Source organism: Phacochoerus africanus, chromosome 8 (assembly GCF_016906955.1).
Source record: "Phacochoerus africanus isolate WHEZ1 chromosome 8, ROS_Pafr_v1, whole genome shotgun sequence".
Taxonomy (NCBI): domain Eukaryota; kingdom Metazoa; phylum Chordata; class Mammalia; order Artiodactyla; family Suidae; genus Phacochoerus; species Phacochoerus africanus.
In genome coordinates, this window is record NC_062551.1 from 162816909 (window position 1) to 162841047 (window position 24139).

Here is a 24139-nt window from a genome sequence, read left to right on the forward strand (position 1 = left end):
ATTTTTGTACTTTTTTCGTCTTCTTAAACTGAAACTCTGTACCCCTTAAACAATAACTCCCCATTCCTTTTTCCCTTCAGCCCCTGGTAACTACCATTCTGTATTTTGTTTCTATGAATTTGACTATATTTGAGTACCTTATATAAGTGGAACCCAAAATATACAATATTTGTCCATTTGTCAGTTGCTCATTTCACTTACATAAAGTCATTAAGATTCATTCATGTTACAGAATGTGTCAGAATTTTCTTCCTTGTTACAGCTGCGTAATATTCTTTTATATGTGTATACCATATTTTGTTTATCCATTCACCTTGGATTCTTCCACCTTTTGGCTGTTGTGAATGGTACTGTTGTGAACATGGTGTAACAAGACCCTGCTTTCAGTTCTTTTGGGCGTTTACTTAGAAGAATAATTGCTGGGTCATCTGACAGTCATATTTTGCATTTTTTGAGGGACTTCCATGCTATTTTCTGTAGTAGCTGCATCAATTTACATTCCCACCAAGAGTGCTCAAGTGGTTCAGTTTCTCCACATCCTTGACAATGGTTGTTACTGTCTGTTTTTCGTAATGGCCATCCTGATGGGAGTAAAAATATAGTATTTTGATTTGCATTTCCCAAATGATTAATGATAATGAACATTTCTTCATGTCCTTATTGGTCATTTGTCTCTCTTTTAGAGAAATGTCTTTAAGTTCTTTGCCTGCTATTTAATTTAAGTTTTTAAATTGAGTTTTAGAAGTTTCTGTATGTATTCTGGATGGTAATGCTTTTTTAGATAATGTTTTGCAAATATTTTCTCCTGTGGGTCTCCTTTTCACTCTCTTGATACTGTCCTTTTATGTACAGATTTTGTTTCATCTTATTTATTTATTTATTTATTGACTTTCAGGGCTGCACCTGTGGCATATGCAAGTTCCCAGGCTAGGGCTTGAATTGGAGCTGCAGCTGCTGGCCTGCACCACAGCCACAGCGATGGCAGATCTGAGCTACATCTGCACCCTACACCACAGTACCTGGCAATGCCAGATCCTTAACCCACTGAGTGTACATCCTTATGGATACTAATCAGGTTCATAACCTGCTGAGCCACAGTGGGAACTCCCTATAAACACATTTAAAATTTTGGTGAATAGAGCTGTCTTTCTTGCACAGATATATATCATTCTGATTTTTTTTTTTAATGGCTCCTTGTGGCGCATGGAAGTTCCCAGGCCAGGGATTAAATTTGAGCTGTGCCGGGCTGGGGATAGAGCCTGGATCTCCATTGCAGCCTGAGCCACTGCGGTTGGATTTTTAACTCACTGCACCACAGTGGGAGCTCCTCTGACTTTTTTTTGTTGTTAGAAAACCTGGATGACTCATTATCTGTAATTATTATACTTGGAATCCTGGCCTTTGAGCAAGCCAAGCAAGGATACTGTTTGAATCCAAAATCTGTACGCTAAGGAGATAGTAGTGAATAGCTAAACTTGTTTTTTAAATGTGGCAAATAAGACTATTCTTTCTTTTTTTTTTTAACTTCATAATGGAAAGCACACTAGGCAATAGAGTTATGGACATTTCAATTGTGATCTTTTTTTTTTTATCTTTTGTCTTTTTTAGGGCCACATCCGAGGCACGTGGAGGTTCCCAGGCTAGTGGTCTAATTGGAGCTGTAAGCTGCCAGCTTACGTCAGAGCCACAGCAACGCCAGATCCGAGCCATGTGTGCAGCCTACACCACAGCTCACGACAACACCGGATCCTTGACCCACTGAACAAGGCCAGGGATTGAACCTGCAACCTCATGGTTCCTAGTCGGATTCGTTTCCACTGCACCACAACGGGAACTCTGTGATCTGTCATCTTAAAGTAGACTCAGACATCATTAAAAATTTCTGAAATTTAATTTTATTTGAAAGCAAACAGCAAAGTGCTCACCTACACTCCAGTTTTGGAACATGCCTGAACATCATGTTAATTTGATGACATGTGGTCTGTGTACTTCAGTTGATTTTCCGGTGCCATGGGACTGAAAAAAAACTTAAGCTCTTTTTTACATCAAAATCTTCCTTATTCTAGGTTGATCCCCCAAGTCCTAGGACTGATGCTTTATTTGGATCTTCTGGCAGAGACTGTGAAAGAGATGGATGGTCCAGGATGCACAATGGTAAGCTGCAAGTTCTCTCTCTTCCTTGTTTTAGTTGTCTTGGCTACAATCAGGTTTTTATCTTGGCATCAATTAACAAAAACAATCTTTGCTGCATTGGAAAGTGTGGTATAATGCCACTTTTTACAACTTGTGGGACACCTAAGTAAGTACTGTCTAAAAATAGAGTTTCTGTACTACTATAAACCATTTCCCTCTTGACATTCAAAACACATATTAGCATATGAAAGGTTATAATACATTTTAATAAAAAAATCTTTGATTTTGTTTTTGCTCAACAATTGCTAAATTTCTTTGAATATGAAACTCTGTTCTTACCTTAACTATATATTATTACATTAATTACCTATTAGTTTATAGAACAGACTTTGGGAAACACCATTGCAAAAAGTGTTCAAGGTTATAGGTTTTGGACATACATATATATATTTGAATACTTAACTCTTCTACTTATTTATAAAATGGTATTCTTTGTGTGTGCGTGTGTTTTTAGGGCAACACCTGCAGATATGGAAGTTCCCAGGCTAGGGGTTGAATCAGAGCTGTGGCCTCCATCCTATGCCACAGCCACAGCCACTCTGGGTCCAAGCTGCGTCTGTGGCCTACACCACAGCTCACGGCAATGCTGGAGCCTTGACCCTCTGTGCGAGGCCAGGGATTGAGCATGCCTCCTCATGGATACTAGTCAGGTTCATTACTGCTGACCCTCAATGGGAACTCCCTAAAATGGGTATTCTGAAACAAATCATTTTACTACTTTGATAATAATTTAACTACTTTGATAATCAGTTTATTACATTTTAATTTATTATTAACTACTTTGATAATGGAGTTTATTTACAATAAATAATAATAATATGTAATAACCATATATAAATAATAAATTTATGAAGTTCATTTATTTATTTATCTATTATCAGTTTATTTATTGAAGATGAAGATAATATGGTAAATGTTATCATGTAAAATGCCCTTGCACACAGGACACTTAATAAAATATCAGCTGTCATAATAATACTTATTTACATTTCTGAAAAGATAATGTCATTTAGGCTTAGTTTTTAAGAATTTTTTTTTTCATTTTTAGGCCTAATGGTTAGATAAATTATTTCTTTTGTTGTTGTTGTTGTTGTTTGTGGGTTTTTTTTTTGCTTTTTAGGGCTGTACCTGCAGCATATGGAAGTTCCCAGGCTGGGGTCTAATCAGAACTACGGCTGCCAGCCTGAATCACAGCCATAGCAATATCAGATCCGAGATGAGTCTGTGACCTACACGGCAGCTCACGGCAGCTCACGGCAACACCAGATCCTTAACCCACTGAGCGAGACCAGGGATTGAACCTGCAACCTCGTGGTTCCTAGTTGGATTCGATTCCGCTGAGCCACAATGGGAATGCCTGATAAATTCTTAAGTGCAATATGAAGATGATTTTTATGAAGAAGATTAAATGGTATTTTATAATTAGGGATATTTAAGTTTTAGTATCTATAAACATAGGCTAGTCAGTTCACCAAGCATTCAGCAACAATCTTTAAGTTAATTTACTGCACACTGAGAAAAGGCATAGAAAAATGAGTAAATGAAAAAAATACAATCAACATGTAGTGAGGTCTGTCTCTCTGTTTCTAAACGTTTTTTTTAACTTGGGAAATGAAACATTGGTTTCTGAGAACATGAAGAGTCTGTCCACTTGTTTTGCTTTTTTAGCACTAACAGGGAGATAGAGGGATGCTCAATGTGTCTTTTATACTCAGAATAGCAGATTATTCGAATTAGGAACAGATGTTACACTCTGTTTCCCCTCTTGGAGGAAATTTATGAACAAGAAAATCGAAAATATCTTCAACATAGACATTTCTTTGGAAGATGGGAATATGTTTTTGGAATGTACTTAAAAGTCTAATTTCCCTTGACAATTATTATGTATTTGCCAGCAGAACCATTAGTTTCTAGCAGCTTCTAATCAAGGCCGTCAGCTGCCTATTTAGAGGTGCAATCAGAGAGGTGAATAATGAGGTGCTTTTTAAAAACTTTCTATTTTGACATAATTTCAGATTTATAGAAAGTTGAGATAGTACAGAAAATTCCCCTATACCTTTTACTCAGAACCCACAAATAGGAGTTCCCGTTGTGGCGCAGTGGGTTAACGAATCCGACTAGGAACCACGAGGTTGTGGGTTCGGTTCCTGCCCTTGCTCAGTGGGTTAACGATCCGGCGTTGCCGTGAGCTGTGGTGTAGGTTGCAGATGCGGCTCGGATCCCGCGTTGCTGTGGCTCTGGCGTAGGCCAGCGGCTACAGCTCCGATTAGACCCCTAGCCTGGGAACCTCCGTATGCCGCGGAAGCGACCCAAAGAAATAGCAAAAAGACAAAAAAAAAAAAAAAAAAAGAACCCACAAATAGCAGTACTTGCTTTACCCTTTCCCTCTCCCTTTCCCTCTTTCTCCTCCTTGCCTCCATCTCTTTAGGTGTGTCTGTGTATAAACCTTTTTTGACAAGGGCTTTGCCATGACGTTGTATTCCTCAAAATTCATATGTTGAAACTCACCTCCAAAGATGGTATTTGGAGATAGATCATTGCCTTTGGGAGATAACTAGCTTTAGATGAGTTTATGGGGTGGGGCCCTCCTGATAGGGTTAGTGCCCTTGTAAGTAGAGACACCAGACCTCTGGGTTTCTGTCTGTGAGGACACAGCCAAAAGGCGGCCATTCTTCAAGCCAGAATGAGAGCTCTCACCAGAACCCGGAACCGACTGTGCTGGCCCCTACACCTCAGACTTGCAGCCTCTAGAGTTGTGAGAAATAAGTATCTGTTGTTTAGGCTTAAACTTACCTAGTCTAAGGTAGAGGGAAGCCTGAGGAAACTAATACCATTACCTCATATGATGCAATTATCAAAAAGGAAATTAATGATATAATAGTATTAAGTAATCTATAAACCTAACTCAGATTTTACCACTTCTTCTAATAATAGTCCCACATCATGGATAAGCGTCAGTTGCCATGTCTCTTTAGTTTTCTTTTAATATGGATCAGTTCATAGTCTTTCTTTGTGCTTAATAACATGCTAAAGAGTTAAGGCCAGTTATTTTGTAGAATGTCCTTCAGTTTCAGCTTGTTTGATTTTCCTCATAATTAGATTTATTTTTCATTGCCCCCAGAATACAGCAGAAGGTAATGTATTATTCTCAGTGCCTCATGTCAGGAGTATGTGATGTTGCTTTGTTACTGGTGATGTTAATTTACTCACTTGGGTAAGATGGTGTCTGCTGGGTTCCTCCAGCATCAAGGTGCCATTTCTTCCCTAATTATGGGGAGATAGTTTGAGAGTATGTTAATACTCCTTGACTTGACCCTTTGGCAAACATTGATGAGTCTTGCCTGAAACAATTACTGTGATGTTTACCAAATAGTGATTTTAAAAAATTCCATTTTTTTTTTTGGAGTTCCCATTATGGCTCAGTGGTAACGAACCCAACTAGTATTGAGGACATGGGTTTGATCCCTGGCCTTGCTCAGTGGGTTAAGGATCTGGCATTGCAGTGAACTGTGGTGTACGTCACAGACGTGGCTCGGATCCAGATTGCCATGGTGGTGGTGTAGACCAACAGCTGCAGCTCTGATTCAACCCCTAGCCTGGGAACTTTCATATGCTGCAGGTGTGGCCCTAAAAAGACAAAAAAAAAAAATTCCATTTTTTTTTTTTATCCCTGCCCTGCCCCCTATTGTTCTTTATACATTTGTTATTATTATTATTTTGGCCATACCTGTGGCATGCAAAAATTCCTGGGCCAGGGATTGAACTTGTGCCATAGCAGTGACCTGAGCCACAGCAGTGGCAATGCCAGATCTTCAATCTCTAGGCCACCAGTGAACTCCCTATACATTTATTATTTGCGTTTTAGTTTATAAAGAGTGTTTCCTTTCTAATTTATTTTTTTCTGGCTGACAGTTGAGCAGTTGTGCTTTGGTTTCTGATCAGCTATTTAAACACATATGGGAATTGATGACAGAATCTTTTACACATAGTGCATTTTCACTTGTGACTCTCTTTAATGAAATTCTTGAACATTTTCTTACCAAATTATCTTGCCTAATAATTCTTCAGTTTCTGTAGGATGCCATTTTCACCAGCATTGATTGACTGAGTCTTGTAGTAATCATGTGAAGACGATTTAACCGTATTTAATCAGGAAGAGTGACAGGCCTAGAGAGGTTACGTGATGGGCTGGAGAGTTCCCAATAGCGGTGCTCAGTCTAGAGTCCAGGTCTTCTAACCCCAAGTTCCTTTCTTTTCCACCACTCTCCTACTGCTTTCCCTAATTTCATCCAGGTGTATTTTTTTAGGTAAATTTTTCAAATGTTCTCTATCTGGAATTTCTGTGGTATATAATACTAATTGTAATTTGCACAGTCCTTTTGAGGAAATTCAGTATCTTTTGTTCTTCAAGAATATTTGGAAGCTTTATCCAATCATTTATGTATTTTGAAGGCAAAAATCAAGGGCATCACCTTGGCCCTTAGTTATTTGCTTAGGATTTAGGAAAGATGTTAGGCTCTGTCTCCTCCTTGGAGGAAACTTCTCTTATTTGCTTCATTTGAAGATTCTGTCACATTTCAATTCTCCATAAGATTGTAATCTTTTATGAGCTTCTACTAATACCTTTGCTGATGGTTATTGTTTTTTAAGTAAAATAAATTAGAAATAACATCCCAAATCCTAATAGGTTATATCTTGAGTTAGTGGTAAATGGTGATATCTTAATCTTTTCTGAATAAAATGCATATAGTCATGTTGTATATACTTATGAGCAAAATATCTTTTATTTCAGCTTTCATTTAAATTTGTATGTCTCCTTGTCTTACAGGACAGCAGGCAGTTGAACAGTGTCATTTTTAGTTTCTTTATTTCTCTATTTTTTTTTTGTCTTTTTCCCTTTTAGGGTTGCACCCGCCACAAAGGGAGGTTCCCAGGCTAGGGGTCAAATCAGAGCTGTAGCTGCCGGCCTACACCACAGCCGCAGCAACACCAGATCTGAACCGCGTCTGTAACCTACACCACAGCTCACAGCAATGCCAGATCCTTAACCCACTGAGCGAGGCCGGGGATTGAACCCGCAACCTCATGGTTCCTAGTCGGATTTGTTTCCACTGCGCCACAATGGGAACTCCTATACTTTTTTTTTTTTTTTTTTTGCTTTGGGGGCCCACACCTACGACATACACCAGATCCGAGCTACATCTGTGGCCTACACCACAGTTCACGGCAACACCGGATCCTATTTCGCTATTATCTTAACATTTTGACAGCTTTATTGAGATATAATTTGTATGTCATAACATTCACCTGTTTTAAGTGTACAATTAAATGATTTTAAATAAACCCGCACAGTTGTGAAATTATATGTTTTTAGAATATTTCCATCATCCTAAAGAGTTTCATTATACCCATTTGCAGTAAAATCTGCACCTCTAGCCTGATCACCACCTCAGCTACCCCTCAGACACTAAGTCTATTACGGGATCAGTGTTCTTGGCCTTCCTTAATCATTAGGAATTGATAAGAGGCCGGACAAGAAATTCAGGCAGGGCTTTATTAAGGCCCTGCTGCAGCAGAGGGGAATGAAAATTAACAGATTCCCTTGCTGGATCCCTGAGGGGAAGGCAGACTGCTTCCTATAAGGGGTGAGGTAGGGGTAAGGGCAGGGGTGGGCCCAGGGGTTAGACCAGCAGGGTAGCTTCAGTGGTCTGCCCACCTCCTTGGTGCTGCTCTGTACAGGGGGCATGCGCAGTACCTGCTTTTGCTCCTGGCTCTTCAGAAGTGGCATTTGGGTTTTTTGATCTTTCTCTGTCTTGTTGTCCATAATTTACCCCAGCTGCTGCGCGCACGTGGTTATTCTTAGTCCCTTATCATTTCTTTGTATTTTTGTTGCTGAAGAAGATGTTTGTCCAGGTGCAAACACTGCAGCACAGGATTCTGGGTCCCTGCCTGTCTCAGCCCCATCCTCATGACCTCATCTAACCCGAACTACCACCAAAGGGTCTTGTTTCCAAATACCGTCACTTTGAGGGGTGGGGCTTCAACACATGAATTTTGGGAGGACACACATGTTCTGTTCACAACACTGATGTCATGAGATTATTGGAAAATGCAATAATAGCTCATATTTACTATGCTTTCTGTTAGCCGCTATTCTAAGTCCTTACATTTCATTGATTACTTCTATACGGTGTCCTCAAGAATTTTAGATACTATTTATTTCCATTTTATGGATGAAAACATCTGAGATTTAAGGAAATAGAGTAAGGTGTTCAAGATGACACATGCAACATATACACACCAACTAAATTAGCTCTTTCTCCTCATGTTTTCTTAAGTGTGACCCATTCGTTAAGGCCCAGTTCACCTTTCTCCTCCTCCAGGCAGTTTTGCCTGATCGCCTTCAACTTTGAGAAATTGATCTCTGATAGGACCTTTTAATAGCATTAATTGCCTGTACCGTTCTGCTTTAGCATGTTCTTTTCTGCTGCTGTCCTTCAACTTGGTATGGCTTCACTAAATCGTAAGCACTTCACCACCATGGGCCATGACTTTTATTTCCTTTATCTCCTGTATGCAGAATATAGTTAGTGCCTAGTTGTTGGTAAGGGTGATTCCACGTGAACATCAGGAAACCTCAGATCAAAGTAACAGCTTCATTTATGAAAATGAGAGAAAATTACATAAATCTGTCTGAATTAGGGTACGTTTCTAAATGGTTTGTAGAAAGCAGAAGATATAGCCAGTGTTTGACTATATTGATATTTCGAATAGTACATTAGCTGCCAGAAAGAACATATACCATATCTAGAAATTATAATCTTAATTTTCAAAGTTAGCATTTCTGAAGAATTAGACTTAGTATGGCCTTATCATTCCTTTATTTCTTCTGCCACTTGTGGCCGTGATGTACATTAGACTTTCTAGAAGAGAGTTGGGCTGGGAGTTAGTTTTATTTTGAGTTTTGAAGAGCGCTTGAAGTAACTTGGAGTCTGAACTGAATGGTGAAGTTGGCCTTATGTGAAAGATATTTATGTTTTAGCTGTCCTCTAAAACGGCTCAGGACATTCGGGAAACAAACATTTAGTGTGATATAAGAAAGCTAATTGCCTGAATATAGACTTTCCTGGGTCTCTATCCATATAGCCTTTTTTTTCCTATACAAGGTGGTTTGGGAAAGTAAAATATAGAATGTTTGACCATAATTTATTAGTAAAGAAGTAGAATTACAAATTATGGTTCTAAAGTTCTCGTCATGGCTCAGCTGAAACGAATCCGACTAGGAACCATGAGGACGCAAGTTTGATCCCTGGCCTCGCTCAGTAGATTAGGGATCCGGCGTTGCCGTGAGCTGTGGTGTAGGTCACAGACGCAGCTTGGATCTGGTGTTGCTGTGGCTCTGGTGTAGGCCAGCAGCAACAGCTCTGATTAGACCCTTAGCCTAGGAACCTCCATATGCTGCGGGTGCGGCCGTGAAAAGACAAAACAACAACAACAAAAACAAATTAGGGTTCTCATTTTCTTATCTATCAATATAATAGAGATTTAGAACAGTTAAAAGTTGAGTAAAAAAAAAAAGTTGAGTAATTAAAAGTTAGGTAATAGGTAAAACCCAAGATCTGCATCTGCAATCTCATGGTCTTTGTCTCAGGGAGAGACTTGGAATGGGTTTATAATCCAGTGTTTTAGATACTTTGCCCTAGGTACCTTCATAAACTGTGTAGTTCAATCATCACTGTACCTCTGACATAAGGTAAGCGTTATGAATGAAATACAAATTAACCGTATAACTTGACAGACGTGTATGATAAGTGGTAGAAGTTGAACCTGACCTTATTTGACTTAGAATTCAATAGTAATGATGTTGATGATTGTTAGAAATAATAGTTAACATTTATTTTATTGCCTTACATGTCACATCGAGTGTAATCTTTAAAATAGTATTATGAGAGAGGTTCCTCAGACAGTTGAGGAATTTGAGACTTGGGAAGGCCGTATGGGAAGTGCTCAGGCCTGAACTGTAATGCAGATCCATTTGTCAGCAAGGCCTGTTCACTACTGTACCGTATGCTGCCACCTCTAACGCTGGTCCTGTTTCTAGTACACTCGCTTGATTTGAGCATAGACTCCAGGAAAAGGGACACATGTCGTTTGGCAATATCTATCAAATCTACATATTCAAATGACAGTTCATCGTAAGCTGGATTGTCCACTAAAAATTATTCTGGTCTATATCCGATATCTCCTATCCTAAAGAAAATATTATTTGTGAAACCACTTAATTGCTAAAGAACTGGTAAGATTTTAGCTTGCTGCTTATCATCTTTGTAACATTACTGAAGGATTTAAAAGATATTTCTGAAAAGTTCTGTATGAATTATAATCATAGAAACAGTGATTGTGGCAAAAAAACCAAAGATAAAACCAAATTTTCTTTTCCTTTTTTTTTTTTTGATGGGCAATATTTATAGTTTCTTTTATATATCCTTTTTCAGATCATTCTCATCTTGGGTGCTACCGACCCAAGGATTATAAGGTAAGTAGTATAAATGACAGAATGATAATTATCGTGGCTTTGAGATAAGAGCATACATTATAAGGTAAGTAGTATAAATGACAGAATGATAATTATCGTGGCTTTGAGATAAGAGCGTACATTTCTTAAATGTATGGGCAGATATTGTGACCTCATTTATTCAAGGAAATGTACAACCAGGAGTTGTCGTGTCATGGAATGTTATTATTTTATCTATGTTGTCAAGTGGTAGAATAGATTTTTCATTGAATGTCTTCCTACAAGTGTTTTGTGGCTTTTGATTTTTTGATTAACTATTAATGTGTATTTGTGTTTGTGTGTGAGAGAGACAGAGAGAGAAAGAAATTGGTTGTTACTTTTAGTGATACCTCACATAGTAGTATTTTTTTTTGGCCGCATCTGCAGCATGTGAAAATTCCCAGGCCAGGGATCAAACCTACACCACAGCAGCCACCCAAACTGCTGCGTTGACAATGCCGGATCCTTAACCCACTGCACCTCAAGAGAACTCGCTCACACAGTAGTATTTCTATATTTCAGCCATTTATAGAGCATCCTCATAATTTTTTCAATATCCAAATATAATATATGCTACTTAGAAAAATTAATTTCTTCTTTGTTTTACCAGTGTAAATGAAAAAATCAGAATCTTATGCTTTAAATGGCTGATGGCCTTAAAACTACAGTGAAAACAGAACAGTATTAACTACATTCTAGCTAGATAACTTTGTTTTCCAAAGGCTCTGAGGCATGTCCTCTGTGCCTTAAAATGACATAAGCAATGATAGACAGGAGTAGGAGACATACCAGTGGCTAACTGGGGATTTCTGATTGAAAGAGAGTTGAAAAGAAAATACATTTTTTCCCTCTGTGATTGGGTGTTTTTAGTGTGTGTCCATGTGCCATGTGAAATAATCGTGTGTATCCTCTCCATTCGTTCTGGGCATCACATTACCTGCTATACCCCTAGCAGTTCATGCCCTACATTTTGAGAAGTGCTACTCCAGAGATTATCTTTTCTGTGCTTAAGTGAAAGCTTCCTGTTAAGAAGTGGCATTATGTTTGGGAAAGGAAGATAAAACAAAAAGCGTAACTTACCTTATAATACCTTGTTTGTTTACTTGAAAACAATCCATTCCATGCTTACTGGCCCTGAACAGTACCAGCATGCTGGTGCTGTTGCCATGCTTTGAGTGTGATCAGAGAAGCATGAAACTGTTACGTAACAAGTCCAGGCCCTGTGTGACGAAGGGCCCACATGTACCAGAGTGTCAGAATCATCCAGGCGGAACTTTATCCCAGGGCTACTAAATTAAAATTGTTGAGAATAGAAATTGGAAATGTTTATGTTCAACAAGTTTCCAGGTGATTCTCACTCAACTCTTTTGCCATCTATCCAAGGATTAGCATTGGAGAAAGCCCTTAAATAGAACCAGTCCTTGTACGGTTTTTGTATAGGGTCGCGCCACTGTTTGTTTAAGGCTGTCCTTAGAGGAGTATGGCTCTGACGTAATTCACCTGATGCACACCCACCTCTTATGTGGAATTTACTCAAACACATACATGTGTACAGATGTGTGTAGTATATATACGTGTGCACATGCCTGCCACACACACACACACATGCACGCATGTCAAAAAGTGTAACGTTCAGTGTCTCGTGCGGGGCCTTACGGTAAGGCCTTATTACGGTAAAGCTGCCTTATTTATAATACCTAAGGGACAAGTCAGTCTTTGTACATGTTCTTCACGCCATGTTTCACAATTTTTATTTATTTATTTATTTATGTACATCTTTGTTTGAAGTCTGCCTTTTTTATTAATCTAACTTCAAGAATGGCAAGAATCTTATTGATCTTGCTTGTTAATAATTACTCGTACCTAGTATATTGTCTGCTGTAGAGTGTGGATTCCTAAATTATGTGTACTGTGTGAGTGGAAAAGAAAACAAGTAAACCAAATATTTAAACATATACAATGGAAAGAAAGGTATGAAGTCTGTAGGACACCAATCCTTATCCTAAGGTAACTATCTAATCCAGTTCTATGTTGACTGGTCCATTTAAAGGCAGCTACGTGTAAAATTTAGACTCCTCTTTTCTGATTGATTTATTTTGAAGAACCTCACTTCTCCCTGTCTTTGATAGCTGCCCGCCCCTCGCTTCTGAATTCTGCACTTTCAGGGGTCGAGGAGGAGTGGATTAGTTGCACTCCTCTCCAAGGCTGTGGGTAGTAAGTGGACTCGAGGATTATTTTTGTATTGAAGAGGTAGATTTTCCTAGAAATACATATGCATCATTGAACACTGCTGTCTTTTCTATGGGAAATAGAAAGGATTATTTTCTCATGGACATTTAGTAGCTCGTAGTGGAGCACTGTAGCGCTTCTTCAAGGAAAAGTGTTACGAAACGAGGCGTGCTTGCAAAAATTTTTCTAGAAAAGTAGGACTCGGCCAGAGTTCTGTTGAAAAATATATTCTGCATAAGAGAGAGAAGATTGTGTTCGAAGGAGACAACATTAAATAAAGCCTTGGCATGTGGAATAAGTCATTGTCTTAGAGGAAAAAAAAAAAACACCACCTGTTGAGGGGTAATGGCTACTTAACCCATTTACTTTCTATTTTTCCTGCTTCTCCACACCTATTGTATCAGTTGCCTCCCTCTTTAAGATTTCTCGTTCCTTGGTCATTAGCTGTTCTTTTGGCCAAAGTCAACTCTCTTCACTCCTGATGCTTTACAATCAGCTGTTCTATAAATACACAGCTCTCTGAAAAACTACACACCGCTCAGTCTGCCTCCCTACATCTTTCTTATCCCCTTTCTTTGTCTTTTCATTGATAGACTTAAATAAGCATCACTTTCACTTCTTTATCCGTTACTCCTAAAATATTTGATGAAAGCAAATTTTATGAGAGCTTTCAAAATTAAAGAGTCCTTATACTCTTTGAAAGGGATAGGAAACCATGTTGATGCAATTGGGAAACAGAACTGGCTTTAGCCAAAATTGTGAGATACGCGTGGAATGTATGGTTGATTCCTGGTAGCCTTATATCACTTTTAAAATCCTCACCTCCCTAGCATTTCCTTATTACACTGGGTGCCTCTCTGACTACCAGAATAAGGACTTAATATGTCTTCCTAGATTCATGAAGCTAAGTGCAACGTCTCGTTCATTCTGTCCTTGCAGGCTCGCAAGGTGTATGATAACTGGTGAACACTGGGTTGTTGTTTGACTGTGTGGGTGACTACACTTCAAGTGCAGAGCTCTCCGCTTAGATTTCTGTACTGCCTGTGACTTAGCTCCTGCTGCTGCTCCTGAACTTGCGTGCTCTGTTCCCATCGTATCGTCATGATCCTTCTCCTCTAAGTCATGTTTGTATTTCTAGCTCTGTATTTTGACTCACCCAGTTTATCAGGGTAATGCTAGATGTTCTGCTAACTCGAAGATTTCACTCTTTTAACACAGTAGAAATGATTTCTCACTAACTGTCTGGTGCGTCCGTGACGGCACGCCTGCTTCTTAAAAGCCTTGACGTGAAAGAGCCACTTGTTATATTCCGCAAGAACCAGTCACATGGGCTAGAAATAGAGATTCTGGTTGCGCAGCTGGTTTCCACTAAAGAGGGTCATGCATTTCGGGAGACAGCTATCTGTCACGGTCTGCCCCTCTGCCCCCCAAAATATCCCCGTATACCTTTCTCCCTCACACGGAATGTGCTTTTGTCCTCTTCAAGGAAAACTGCTGGAAGCTCCATTCAGTCCCTTGAATCTAGCTTGAAGGTCAGGGTCTTTGCGTGATGAATAGGCCGGTCCATCAGATCCAGATGGGCTCCTGATGACCCAGTGACCTGCGAACCAAGCCAAGTCATAGCGCCCCCTCCCGCCCCTTCTCACTCCACCTGAACCGTGTTCCTGCTGTGTTTTGTTAGAGCAGGGACAGGATACCTGAGGAAAACGGTGCTCTTATTTGCAAAAGGGAGAAACAGCGAATGAAGAGCAGTTATTTGTCTACAGCAATACCAGTCCTGCCGGGCAAGTTTTGTGAATCTGTCTGGCAGAGGCCCTGCTTCCCCGGGAGTAGACACATTTTCTTTCTTCAGCCTTTCTTTCCACGAGCCTGGTTCCACCCTACAGCCAGTTTTCCCATCTCTGTTTATTATCCTACACAGCCGTGAGTTATGCTCTCTGAAGTGAGTTTGGGGGATTTTCATCTCTTGGGACTGCATGGCTTTCTAGCCACTTCTCGCAGTTAAAAGTTTTGGGGCCTGAGACTTTTATAGACTTGGGCTCTTAAAGGCCAAGGTCTTGATTTCTGAGGCAATAAGGCAAATAGGCCTCTTGTTTATTTGCTTCTAGTCAGTTTAATGTAGCAGATACACCCGAAGCTGTTTCTTCCCTCCAAATATAATTCTAGGGTCTGATTTATTTCTTTAGTTCTCATGCCTTTTAATGGCACTTGCCTTGAGGTTATCTGAAGCAGGCTCAGATGGGAAGCAACCCCCTCAATCAGATTTTTGTTTTAGGATTTAGTTTCTCTGTTTAAAAAGTTTTATTGGGCCTTTGTTCAAAGCCGAGAGCGTTTTTCCGTCTGAAATATCTACCTTTCAGGGTCCACAAGCAGTTGGCAGAGGTTTTTCCTGACCTCGAGAGCCCATCAACTAGTAGAATCTTTTGATAATGTTTCATTTCTGCTCTCAAATCAATCTTTCCTGAGCTCATCATTTTTGAAATCCCTTGCTCAATACAAGTAGAAGCCAACACACACCACTGCTCTTGTCCTCTCCAGCTATTTTCCTAGAGATAATAACCTTGAAAGTTATGTGGTCTATCTTCCTAGCCGTTGCAGGCCACAGTTTTATTTTGCTGCTGCATTACGGGTTCTTAAATATTTGATCCTCAAGTATCTATTCCCTTGTTTCCTGCTCTTGACCCACAGGCCAGTGCATATTTGGGTCTGTGTTAAGGCCAGTACAGTAAGATTTGATTTCTGAATTGATTAGAGTAATGCTATTTGCTATAGAACTAAACCTCCAAACTTGAGAAGGTTACCCTAATAAAAATTTAGTTTTTATTCGCATAATAGTTGAATTTAGGATGCTTCTGCTCTGCATGTTCTTTTCTCCACGCGGTGACCCTATCTTGTGCCTTTGCCTTATGCTTGAGGGTTTCGCTGTTTTCTTCACATGGTAGAAAATAAAAAGAGAAAATGTCTCTTTCGCAAAAACCTTGTCCTAGAATTGACGCATAACATTTTTGCCTACACTCTGTTGCCAAGAACTAATGAGGTGGCCACACCGTGGTGCCAGGATTGCATCTCAGCACTAGCTCTGCTCGAGAGGAGGGAGAGACGAATTGCGGTGGAAAGCCAGCCGTTCCTGCTGCAAGCGGAGCTATTAGGTATTTAGAATTCATGTTGATAGAAACATAGGCCTGACGAATGGAAAAATATACCACGTTCTCCTAGAGAAAGAGTCAATAGCAAAAAGATATTCTTCTACTTCGGATAATTTGAAAATTAACAGCATCTCAACAAAAATATCTCCATGCATTTTTTAATTTTTTTTTTTAATTCCGGGAACTAGGCAAAAATAGCCAGGAAAACTTTGAAAACAGAGAGGGTTGAAAGGGGCTTTAACTATGCAGTGTTAGGAATGACTCTTATTATTTCCAGTTTTCACAACTCAGAGTTTGATGACACCGTTTATTGAGAGAGGAGATGTGCAAAGGATAGTTTAAAGTTCAAAGAATTCTAAATTTGCTGCAAATTCCTGCTTATCTTGTTTAGACTTTGAAGTGTGTCTGACTCTTCCGCCCAGAAATAGTCCAGAGCTTAAAAATCAACCGTTTGGCATTTGATGTATTCCGAAGGGAATTTAACTTTAAGAAGTCATTGAGCTTTTGTTTCTGGCAGGGCAGATGGGAATGAAAGCAGACGGGAAGAAGGATAGGGATCTGAGGTAACGGAGGAGCACAGGACAGGAGGGAAAAAATAGTGGGATAAAGCCTATTTCTTTCAGTGGGTTGTGGGGTTATCTAAATGAGACATAGTTTTAAATTTCACATTTTTAAAAAAATTTGCCTTGACCAGAAAATCATTTAAGGAAGCGATTTTGTAAACTCTGAAATTCTTTGTGGAATTTTTATTTCAGTTAAGTGCAGATCATTGGATGTGTAGGATTTCGCTCTTTGAAAAGACGTTTTCACATGAGTAGTTTTGTTCATTAAAAAAAAAAAAAACCAAATGACCACTGTAATTCTAAAATATGCTTAGTGAGGAGTTCCCTGGTGGCTCAGTGGGTTGAGGACCTGGCATTGTCACTGCTATGGCTTAGGTTGCTGCTGTGACTCAGGTTTAGTCCCTGGCCCTTCAGCATACTGCAGGCATGCCCCCCCCCCCAAAAAAAATGCTTAGTGAAATTATGCTGTTTGGGATAATAAGTGTACAATTTAAAATCGTGGTGTAAATACATGTAAGAAGACTGAAAGGTTGAATCTCACTTGGAGGGAGTGTGGGCCTAACCTGAAATACAGGCCTGAGAGTCTGGCCGTGTTAGTCATACGCTACTTGCACACCTTGTGTCTCGGTCTCCAACCAAGGGTGGTTGGTGTCTTAAATTGGAGACCTAGAAATCTATAATTCTAGGAAGATGGAAGGCTTGGTAATGACTTCTCCCAGAGGCAGTTTCTCCCAGCGGGGAGAACAGAGCTAGAAAAACTGTGGGAAGTGGTCATGATACTCTGACAGGCGGCCCGCGGCCAAGTTTTTACTGAGGATTCTGGTGTAATAACATCTGAACCCATCAGTCCTCAGGCCGGGCTTGAGGATGGGCTTTAGCAGCTTGTGCCTGCTCACTCCTTTGTGAGCCTCCTCTTAGACCCCACCACACAGCTGACCAAGGCAGAGACTGTTCCGAGCACTAAGGCAGATTTCCACCTGGGATACAGGTTTTCTGCATCCCTACGTGACCAAGTAACCTAGAGCTTCCGAGCCTTGCTGGGCGATCCAAGCCCAGACCAGCAGGAAGGTTCCCTTAAGTCCTCATCAGAGTCAAAGACACCCCCAAGGAGGGAGGCCCGAGAAGTCTCAGAGGAAAAAGCTGTTTCTGACTTGAGTGTCTTAGATGTGGCACCAGCGGGGGTGTGTTCAGATCTTCCTGGACTTCTAGGATTGTCAGCCATCAACTCACCGAAAAAGCCACCAATAACTGAGGATGCGTCGCCATCAGGCAGAGCTGAGCTCGTGATTATGCGGGAAGGGAGAGCACCCCCTTCACAGCCTTCGCAGTGTCTCTGGAGGTGAAGGGGAGCTATTTACAGGGTTTGGGGGTTCTGAGCTCTGAGTGTTTGAAGGCCGGGCTTTTAATGAGGGATGTAATTGTAAAGTTTGTGATGTCAGAGTCCTGAGAATAAGGGACGCAAAGGTTGGAGTCTTAAAGCAGAGTCTTGATAAGTCGACAGGTATTTGATGAGGAAGGGGTTTGTCCAGTGGCCTGATCTCTTGTCCTGAGAAGGGGACTGTTTGCTCAGATTAAGAATCTGTGGTTTTGAGAAGGGAGCGGATTGATGATTGAGCAGACTGTTTTTCAGGCAAATGATTCATGGGCATGTTCTGAAGCACATAGTGAAGCAGTTTACTGGTTTATAGCGTTATTGTCCTGACAGGAATTTCCTGAAACTCGTGGTAAAGTCGTATAGAGGTTCTGTTAGTTAAGCCGTGTGAATGCAGGTGGTCTCAGTTCTCACATTCTTGCTAAAGTTATATACACTTTTCCATTAATGTGCTATGCATTATTGTTAGACTTATTCCAGGAAACCGTGTAGTTTTGGTTGCCATTGTAAATAGTCTTTTATGTAAAATTACATTTTGGTTTGAAATAGGTTTTTTGTTACCTTCTTAGATACTTAAAAATTTTTTTAAATAGAGGGAACCGTATCATCTACAAATGATGAATTTTATTTCTGCCTCTCAAAGTATTTCTTTGTCTTGACTTACTAGGATCTTCAACCTACTGTTAAGTGACAATGGTGATAGTGCATGTGGCAGACATATTTCTTACTGGCTAGTCACGTCCTCTTTCATATTTTCAAGTCCTCTTGCAGGCATATGGTGCCTAATTCCAGGCAATGGGCTGTAAATGGAAATTATGTGGATCTTTTCCAGGGTGAAGCATAGAGGAATTGATATGAACTTTCTCTTGTTACAGTGACAATGAGGTCTCGTGTTCTAGATGGTGCAGCTATTAGCTCTTCCACCTGTCTCATCAGTCCGGGTCCTTGGGCAATTTTGTGAAGTGTGATTTCTCTTGCTAACCTATATATTACCATAAAGCACAGGGAAAAGCGAACCTTTATTATGTTTAAGCCACTAATTTTCAAACTTAATTTTCTATTGCAGTGCAGCCTGCTACTCTGAATCACATTCTAATACCAGGTGCATTCTTGTCTCGATCCGTCTTTGATAGGATCAGGTCAACGCTTTCATAGCCATGAATGTTATTTGCAGTAGATTTTTGTTAGATATCCTTTAGTGAGTTAAGGACGTTTGCTTTGAAATTCCTTGTTTGCAAGGAATATATAATTTTAATTATGAGTGGATGTTGAATATTATTTTTTTTAATTTTATTTTTCATTTTTTGTCTTTTGTCCTTTTAGGGCCGCACTTGCGGCATATGGAGGTTCCCAGGCTAGGAGTCTAATCGGAACTTTAGCTGCTGGCCCCCACCACAGCCACAGCGACGTCAGATCCAAGCCGTGTCTGTGACCTACACCACAGCTCACGGCAACGCCAGATCCTTAACCCCCTGAGTGAGGCCAGGGATCAAACCCACAACCTCATGGTTCCTAGTCGGATTCATTTCTGCCGTGCCACGACGGGAACTCCTGGATATTATTAAATACTTTTTCCTAATTTTTCTGTAGTGAATTAATAGATTTTCTAAAGATAACCATCCTTATAGTCTTTATAATATCATATTGTATTCTTCTTTTCAACATTACCAAATTTAATTGGTTAATTTTTTAAGTTATTTTTCCCCATATGGTCACTCGTAAGGGTAGTCTGTAATTACCTCTCTCCTCCTTTTCGTGGGTGATGTGGTGCTATGCTCTGATCACATCATAAAATTAATTTGGGGATATTTTCTTTCCTCATTAGAAAGTTCGTCAGTTTTCCTTGGCCCTATTTACTGAGTTGTCCGCACATCGGATTGTTAGTCTCTCTTCTGTGGATCATCCCTCATAGGCATCCTGTGAGCCTTGGGCTGTGGGAGTTTTCCATTTGTTTCCTGCCGTCGATCCCGTAGGCCACTGGCCTAGGACCCTTACTGCTTAAGAGCTCTTTGACTTTGCTTCAGTTTCCTCTCTTGAAAGGTGTGGATGATAAAAATACCTCAAAAGATTGCTGTGAGGATTAAACAAGTTATTTATATAGATGCATACAACAGCACCTATTTATATAGGTCTAAGAAGGAAGAGATTTCCCCCTGCTCCCTAAAGATTGACGTATTTAGGAATTACTTATTATTTTCACTGCATTATTTTGGAATTTCTTCTAAATTCTTCTTCATTGTCAATAAAATACATCTTCCTTCAACCAAACCAGATAGTAGGGCCTATGGATTTTTAAAGTGGGTAAGGTAGAATCTGATCATTGACTTGAGGAGCCTTCAACAGGAGTGTTTTCCACAGATTGAGAAACTGATCTGGGTTGCCCATGTCTGCTTCTCTCCCCCTTTGAATCAGGATGGCACTTCCTTCTTACTATCCTGAGAGTAGTACCTCTGCTGCTCTTCCCCCTCTGTAGTCGTCATTCTCAACTACTTCCCAGCAAGCTCCATTCGCATTATTTTTATTTATTTCTTAAGTTTATGTCCCACGACAAAGGAGAAATTTTAAAGCATGCTGTATAGTAACAGGCACTAAATGGACTTTCAAGAAACATTTGTTGAAAAAGTGAATTTCCTGGTTCCTATAATTAGTGGTTTGTTATCTCTTGTATTATATTGACCTTGAAGTTCCTATAAATATAAATGTTATGGCCATCAATATGATTTAAGTTATCAACTTACTGTATAAGCAACTTTTCAGGAAGCGTATTTCATAAGCATGCAAATCCTTGCATGTCACATATTTGAAAAGTATTTCATTTACGTAAGTATATTACATTTATGTGATTATAATGAATTTAGTCTATGATGTTTTTTTCCTACCTGTAATAATTACAAATTGCTTTACAAATATTAGATTTTATCTTAAAACATTTCAACATTTGCAATTTTGGAATTGTTACATTTCTGAAGTCTATAAAATGCATTAAAGAATTATTTCCAGGGAGAGGGCAAGATGGTGGAGGAGTAGGGGGCCACGCTTGCCCTCTCCCACAAACACAACAAAAAAAAGCACATCTACAGAATAAATGACTCGCACAGAATAGCAACCAATCGCTGGCAGAGGAACCTAAACTCCAATAACAGCAAGAAGTTCGTGACATTACTGGGCAGAACCGGAGAAAAGAGGAGAGTGAGAGAAGGCGAATCCGAGCGGGACGGGCGCTCCCGAAAGGGAACTGCGGAGGAGAAAGGGATCCCGCACCCTGGAAAGTCACCTACACGGGGGAAAGATCAAACGAACCGGAGGAATCTCCAGATGCAGAGAAGAGTGTAGCAGGAAGTTGGAGTACGGAAAAGCCGATCAAGAACCGAACGGACCATCTGAACTACGGCCCAGTCACCAAAAACTGAGACACCTGGGTGGGGGCTGGATACCGAGACCTCGCCTCCGAGGGTTGGTCGCTGAGAAAGGGCTGGGGGACGCCTGGGTGTGGGCTGGGCACCTAGACCTCTGCTCCAGAGGTTAGTTCCCGGGCTGGAGGGGCAGGGCGGAGCGGAAACTGCTTGGGAGGTCTAGAAACCATTTGACCGACGGGGCAGAGACTGACTGGGAGACTAGAAAACAAAGCTGTCGTAGAGGAAGGGAGCAATACTCTAGGGGCGGGGAAGTGGAAAGCCGCATCAGAGGGAACCTGGGAGAAGAGCCTGGTCTGCGCCCGTGCTGGGGAGGGGAGAGAAGAAGGGGTGGGTCCCCAGAGAATACCCCCCACGCCACAGCAAGCTTGCAGGCCCGCTAGCTAGCTGAAAGCTGTGCTTCCCAGTGCATCCCCGCCCCCCACCCCCTTCCCCCACCACCCCCTACCCTCTCTCCGCCAAACCTGGGGCTGCCTGCCATCCAGGAGGGCTGGCCTCAACAATTACCTGAAGCCTACCACCGCAGGGGCTGTCCCTGCACAGACCTGTTTGCCCTTTGGAAGGGCTACACTTCCACAGAGCAACACCAAACACCACCAGTCCCCGAGAAAAGGCCTGCAGCCCAGAAAAGCGGAGAACAAGCCTAGCCAGGCTGTGAATAGATCTGCCTAATTCTCGGACAGTTTTTCTGAGTCGGGCTGCCCCGGGGAGGAGCCTCTTGGGTTTCCAGTGGCCCTGCTACCCGCCCAAGCCCCCAGGGGTTGCCAACCTCTAGAGGATCAGCTGCATAGGACTGCCAGCTCCAGGCAGGACCCCCTGCAGCCCAGAAAAGCTGCCACAAGCTTGGCCAGACTGAAAATATCCGCCTACATTATCAGGCCATCCTTCTGAGTTGGGCTGCCCTAGGGAAGAGCCTCTTAGGTTCTCAGTGACCCAGATAGCTGCTCCAGCCCCCAGGGGGTGCTGCACCCCTGAGGAACAGCTGCCCAACACCGCCAACCCCCTGCAAGAACCCCACAGCCTAAAAACACCAGAGCAAGCTCTGCCTGACCAAGTGAAATCTGCTACCATCGTGGTGTGGACCTCCCAGTCCTGTCTGCCCTCAGGAAGCCCTCCTTTACTTCAAAGAAACACTGTTAGCCCCCTCAAACACTCCAGAAAAGCCACACTGCCTCAAAAAAGATTGACCAACAACGCCAGCCCTCAGGAAATATTCCACGGCAGTGACAAGGCAAACACTGCCCGATCACGGAGAGTACAACTCCCTCAGGAGAAAGAAGACAACAAGCAAGATGAAGAAGCTGAGAAACCACCCCCAGTCAAACCAACAGGAGAACTCACCTAAAACAGTCAACAATGAAACAGATCTCTGCAGTCTGACAGACCTGGAGTTCAAAAGAGAAAGAGTGAAAGTACTGAAGGAATGAAGAGAAGATATGAACAGTAATGCAGATACCCTCAGAAAGGAACTAGAAAATATAAGGAGGAGCCAAGAAAACTAGACCATTCATTTGCAGAGATGCAAACTGAACTAAGGGCAGTAAAAACCAGAATGAATAATGCAGAAGAACGAATCAGTGATATGGAAGATAGAATAATGGAAATCACTCAATCCGGTCAACAGACAGAAAACCGAATCAAAAAACTGGAAAGCAATATAAGAGACCTATGGGATAATATAAAGCGGGCCAATCTACACATAATAGGAATTCCAGAAGGAGTAGAAAAAGATAAGGGGATGGAAAATACATGTGAAGAAATTATCGCTGGAAACTTCCCAAATCTAAAGGATACTGGGTTCAAGATACAAGAAGCAGAGGGCCCCAAACAAACTGAACCCAAACAGACCCACAGCAAGACACATCATAATAAAAATGGCAAAAGTTAGTGATAAAGAGAGGATCCTAAAGGCAGCAAGAGAAAAACAGAATGTTACCTACAAGGGAACCCCCATAAGAATAGCAGCTGACTTCTCTACAGAAACACTACAAGCCAGGAGGGAATGGCAAGAGATATTTAAAGTGCTAAAAGGAAAAAATATGCAACCTAGAATACTCTATCCAGCAAGAATATCATTTAAAATAGAAGGGGAAATAAAAATTGTTTCCAACAAACAAAAACTTAAAAGAATACTGCAACGCAAAACCCAGGTTAAAGGAAATATTGAAAGGGCTTCTCTAAACCAAAAAGAAAGGAAGGAAAGGGAAGAAAAAAGAAAAAAAAAAGAAGAGGAAGAACTAGGACTGAGGAAACCGCAATCAGAGAGCAGTCACTCAAATAAGCCAGCATACAGATTTAATCATGAACAGGCCTCAAACAAAATAAAATTAAAAGAAAAAAATAAAAAAGAGTCATCAAAACCATAAAATGTGGGCAAGGGATGTTAGGAAGTAAATAACTCTTTTTGTTTGTTAGTTTGTATGTTTCTCTTCTTAATTTTAATATAGTAATGAAGTGTTTGAACTTACAGGACCATCAGGCTAAAACACACAATTATGGGAAGGGGTTAGCATGTTTAAAAAAACAGGGCAACCACAAGCCAAAAGCAAATATTGCATTTGCAAAAAATGAAAAAAAAATACACTCAAGCAGATAATAACAGGAGACCATCCAACCAAAAAAAAAAAAAAGAAAGGAAGAATGGAGAACCATAGAATCAACTGGAACAC

At 40.8% G+C, this 24139-nt stretch overlaps 1 protein-coding gene across 3 annotated transcripts in view; it reads left to right on the forward strand.

Moving 5' to 3' along the window:
- SPATA6 (spermatogenesis associated 6) overlaps positions 1–24139 on the forward strand; it is a 122106-nt gene that overhangs the window by 43010 nt on the left and 54957 nt on the right. For all 3 annotated transcript variants that reach the window (XM_047789152.1, XM_047789153.1, XM_047789154.1), the window contains 2 exons: positions 2067–2154; positions 10689–10729. In XM_047789152.1, the coding sequence (XP_047645108.1) occupies positions 2067–2154; positions 10689–10729 (129 nt within the window). The remainder of the gene's footprint in view (positions 1–2066; positions 2155–10688; positions 10730–24139) is intronic.